Source organism: Plecotus auritus (assembly GCF_963455305.1).
Source record: "Plecotus auritus genome assembly, chromosome: 7".
Lineage (NCBI taxonomy): Eukaryota > Metazoa > Chordata > Mammalia > Chiroptera > Vespertilionidae > Plecotus > Plecotus auritus.
Window position 1 is genome coordinate 70024637 of NC_137774.1, and position 5264 is coordinate 70029900.

The window sequence follows — 5264 nt, forward strand, 5'->3', positions numbered from 1 at the left end:
TGTGGGGCCAAGGATCTATATTGTGACCCCTTTGCTGGGTACCTGGGTGCCCCTAGAATTATCCTGGTTCATAGGTCAATGCTCAACCATTCAGCCACTCTGGCTGGGCTAGAGTCATCTTTTAAATGTTCTGTGTTGCTTTATGTGTCCTGAATTCACATGACCACTCCCTGAGGAGACACAACCCCAGGCACCAGGGGCTGGGGAGGGGGTGTCCCCACAGCCATGCCCAGTGCTCAGGGCCAGGTCCCCACAGTGGCCGTGTGGCTGCCCCTGGAGCCCTCCCTCCCCCTCAGTGACATCCATAGCGGGACACACGGCCACAACCACATGTGCTCTTCACACACTTTAATGAGGGGCAGTGCACACCACCCACTCCCTGGGCTGAGGACAGGTTGGCTGGGGGAGCTCAGGGCAGGGGGCAGGGGAGGTGGAAAGGGCAGACACCTGGGCAGGAAGCAGTGGTCGGGGACAGGAGGGGGCTGGATTCTCCTCGGCCCCAGGTGGCAGCCCAAGGGACGGGCTCAGGGCTCCTCAGGGACATACTGGTGGATCCAGTCCAGATAGTAGGTGACGCGGGTATAGATGCCGGGCCTGTTTGGCTGGGCACAGCCGTCACCCCAGCTGACCACACCCGCCTGCATCCAGGTGCCATTGACCTTGCAGACCAGGGGCCCTCCAGAGTCGCCCTGGGGAGGAGAGGGGTCAGTAAGTGGCTGGAGAGGCTGAGGGGTGGGGACTTGGGGGAGGACATGGGCCCACCTGGCAGGAGTCACTCTCCTCGTCCCCGGCACAGATCATGTCGTTACGGACGATCTGCACGTTGTCCCCCGTGTACAGGCCAGTGTGGTATTCCGTGTCACAAAGCTGTTTTCCACGATAGGGACCTTCACCTGCTTCAGGGGGTACGGTGGTGGGAGGGACACTGGAGGTGAGAGGAGAGCATCAACACCAGTGAGGAGGCCATCACTGCCCCGAGCCTGCTGTCGGGATCCCTCCCCCAACGGAACCCCAGAGCTGGGTCGTGGATGTGACTGGTCCCCACTCCCCCAATCCCTCCAACTGTGCCTGACACCTCCTTCCCGCACATCACCCCAGCCTGTCACCCAGCAGGGGGTCCCCGGGGGGAAGGTCTCTGAGGCAGGGGGCAGAGCCGCCAGCTGGGCGATGTGCCTAGTGCTCACGGAGTCCTCCAGCTCCAGCAGAGCGATGTCTGCCCCGTTCTCGTATGCAAAGTAGTTGGGGTGCACGATGACCCGGTTGATGGGCAGCAGCTTGTCCCGGTAATAGAGGTGCTGCTCCCGCAGCTGCACCCTCAGGTCTGCGGGGTCTTTGATGTCCCTGGAGAGAGGAGCACCTACTCAGGGGACTGAGCAGCCTCCTGTCCACCCAGGAGGGAGTGCGGATGCAGTCCCAGGCCCAGCCCCCACCATCAGGCCCCATGGACACTCACGGTCCCAGGCAGTGCGCGGCAGTCAGCACCCACTGCGGGTGGATGAGGGAGCCCCCGCAGAAGTGTATCCAGTATTGGTGTTTGAGTCTCAGGCTCACCTGCCAGGGCCACTTGCTTCCAGGGGCCTCCTGCCCCCCAACGATGCCCACTCTCTGCAGGTCCTGGCTCAGGGCTGGGGCAGGAAACACCCTCAGGGCAGGACAGGACACAGCCCGGCCCCTGTGCCCACACAAACCTGGGCTTCTGTGAGCCCACCACCCATTGTGGAGCCTGTGGGGGGAGGGGCAGGGACAGGGCTGAGCAGGGTCAGGACTCACCAGGGGCCGCATGGCCCAAGCTCAGCAGGAGGGGCAGTGCCAGCACCAGCAGAATCAGCATCTGGAAGGAGCCAGGAGGGGCTGCTTGACCCAGGGGAGCTGAGCCTGGCGGGGGTCTGCAGGGTGTGGGTGCAGATGGAGTCGAGGACCCCGGGATGGGGGGTCAGTTCAGACCCAGAGTCTGAGGTCCTGCTGCTCCAGATGTGAGGCTCAGCTACTCAGTGCACTAACCCCAGATGGTGGGGTCTGGTGGGGTTGCTTACCTTGACGTGTCGCTGCTGCTATTGCCCCAGCCCACTCTCCCCTCCTCATTTATCCTTCCAGATGGGGTGGGGGGTCAGAGGAGGGGTTGCTCGATCCTCCAATCCAGGGTGGAGGAAGTGGATGATTCAGGCGAAAGCTTCCATGTGACCTATACCCCCACCACCAGGCACCCATCTGGGTACCGACGGGTCACATGGATAGGGCATGCATCCAAGTAGAGGCCAAGTCACCATCATTCCACCCTGAAGTGGGTCCTGCCTTCTTGAACTCTGGCAGCTGAGATGCCTAGTCCAGTTGGATTAGGGTGGTGGGGGGTCGGCGGGGGGAGCTCCAGCATCCATGCTGTGTCCGCCAGCCCCTCTGTGTATTGGGGCTCCCTGATCCTGCCATGGACTTGGAGCTGGACATTTGAGCGTACCTCTCTGTCAGCCGGCTGAGCCCTGGCACGGAAATAGCTCCCCTTCTAGCTGCTGGGGTTAGACTCCTCTTCTCGGCCAGGTGCAGTGAGAAGGCCCCCAAGAGGCCTCCAGACACAGCTGCACCCACGGATGATGCTGCTGTCTGGGCTCTGCAACCAGCCGCTCCCACCCCGCCTGTTTCCCAAGAGGAATTGTGTCTGAGGGCCACCCTCAAAGAAGCAGGGAGGTGCCCATGGGACAGTGGCACTTACCATGGTCACTCCTCTCCACATCTCTGTATTCACAGGGCTCAGCCCTCCCACCTCACTTCCAGGGAGGGTCTGGCAGACTCCTTGCGAGCTTTGGGAGGGAACAGCCCATGTCCTCACCCTGCTGCCCCCCAGGCCCCAGGATGGCAGATTCGATTCCAACATCCATGTCCGGATGTCATCTGAGCAGTTCTGCTGATCACAATGGAGCTTGTTATTTGGGATCTGAGTGCCATTATCCTGGGACAGGCAGAGGGAAGTGACAGTGAGATAACAAGCTCTTATGCCAGTTCCCCTTGGCCACTCCCCCAACCAGGCCCCACTACTCCTGGTCCCCGGTTCATCCATCCCACCTCCTCACTCTCCCCTCGGCCTACTGGTCACGGGGCCCCAGCCAGCCTCCCCGCTCATGGCATTCCTGAACCGCCTGCATTCCCCACTCCATCCAGGTCATCATCAGGGAAGAGATAGTAACAAGAACCATCAACTGAAGCAGGCAGAGGGGTTCCCAGAGCTCACACAGGGCATGGGCTACTTCGTGTTTCTCCCAGCCAATGTTTATTTGAGTTGCCTGCTTTCTTATTGTGGAGGTGTAAGAGTTCTTTTTGTATTTGGATAACAGTCCTTTATCGGATATGTGTTTTGCAAAGAATTTCTCCCACTCTGGCTTGTCTTTTCATTCTATTAACAGTATCTCTTACAAAGCAGAAGTTTTCTTATTTTTATGAAGTGCAACTTAATGATTTTTTCTTTCATGGATTATGCCTTGGGTGGTGTATCTAAAATTTATCGTCACGTACTGGCTTTGGCAGCACATATACTAACACTCATCACCAAACCCAAGGACATCTAGGTGTTCTTTTGTTATATTCTAGAAGTGTTACAGTTTTGCATTTTACACTCAGGTTTATGGTCCATTTTGTATTAATCTTTGTGAAAGGTCTGTGTCAAGATTCACTTTGGCAGGTGGATATTTAGTTGTTGGTTACTCTTTGTTGAAAAGACTATCTTTTTCCCATTGAATTGCCTTTGCTTCTTTGTCAAAGGTCAGTTGACTATTTGTATGGGTCTATTTCTGGGCTCTCCATTCTAGTCTATTGATTTATGTGTCTCTTCTTTCGTCAATATTATTATAGCTCTATAGTAAGTCTTGAAGTTAGTCCTCCAATTTTGTTCTTTTTCTTCAATATCAAGTTGGCTTTGCCCAAGCAGGTGGTTCAATTGGTTGGAGCATTGTCCCATACACAAAAAGGTGGCAGGTTTGATTCGGATCAGGGCACATACCTATGTTTTGGGTTTGATCCCCAGTCAGGGCCCGTATGGGGGATAACTGATCGATGTTTCTCTCTCACATCAATGTTTCTCTCTCTCCCTTCTTCCTCTCTCTAAAAAATAAAATCAACAAAAACATATCTCAAATGAGGATTAAAAATTATATATCATGTTGCCTTTTCTGTGTCCTTTGCCCTTCTACATAAACTTTAGAATCAGCTTGTTGACATCTACAAAATAACTTGCCAGGGTTTTGATTGGGGTTGTATTGAATCTCTGATCAGTTGAATTAATATTAATTTTATATCCTGATATATATGATATCTTAATAATATTGTCTTTGTATCTATGAATATGGATATTTCTCCATTCATTTAGCTCTTTGATTTCTTTCATCAGAGTTATGTAGGTATATCTTGTACATATTTTGTTAAATTATTCTTAAGTACTTCATTTTGGGGATGCTAAAGTGAAGGGTATTGCTTTTAATTTCAAATTTCAATTCTCCATTATAGGTATATAGCAGTGTATAACAACCTATACTAATAAAAGAGTAATATGCAAATTGGTCAGGGGGAGAGATCAACCAAAGGACTTATATGCATGCATATAAGCCTAATCAATGGACACAGACAACAGGGGAGTGGGGGCATGAATAAGAGGTGGGGGGTGGGGAGTAATGGGGGAATAAGGACACATATGTAATACCTTAATCAATAAAGAAATTTTTAAAAAAAAAGAGGATGATGAACAAGCTAAAAAAAATATACATTGGTCAGGACACCCTCACAGTAACAACCGAACAGCAGGCTGCATGGGGCAATCAGGCCGGCAGGGGGGGTCAGTGAGGGACGACCAAACAACTGAACAGCAGGCTGCATGGGGCGACCAGGGTGACCAGGCTGGCAGGTGGGTCAGTGAGGGACGACCAAACGACTGAACAGCAGGCTGCGTGGGGTGACCAGGCCGGCAGAGGGGCAGTGAGGCGCGACCAAACAACTGAATAGCAGGCTGCGTGGGGCAACCAGGCTGACAGGGGGGGCAGTCGGGGGTGACCAAGCCAGCAGGGGGCAAGTTGGGGGAGACCAGGCAGGTGGGGGAGCAGTTAGGGGAAACCAGGCCTGCAGGGGATGGCAGTTGGGGAGACTAGGCCGGTGGGGGGTGCAGTTGGGGGTGACCAGCCCAGCAGGGGGGCAGTTTGGGGTGACCAGGCCAGCAGAGGGGGTAGTTGGGGGCGACCAGGCCGGCAAGGGGGGCAGTTAGGGGTGATCAGGCAGGCAGGCAGGATCAG

General features: G+C 54.4%; 1 protein-coding gene across 1 annotated transcript; it reads right to left on the bottom strand.

Moving 5' to 3' along the window:
- Positions 1-524: 524 nt before the first annotated feature.
- Positions 525-1831, bottom strand: LOC308254194 (tryptase beta-2-like; the record flags this gene model as incomplete). The annotated part of the gene is given in 6 exon segments (XM_080680131.1): positions 525-689; positions 763-869; positions 872-925; positions 1076-1341; positions 1454-1625; positions 1771-1831. Coding segments are annotated over 6 exon segments (825 nt in total).
- Positions 1832-5264: the final 3433 nt, after the last annotated feature.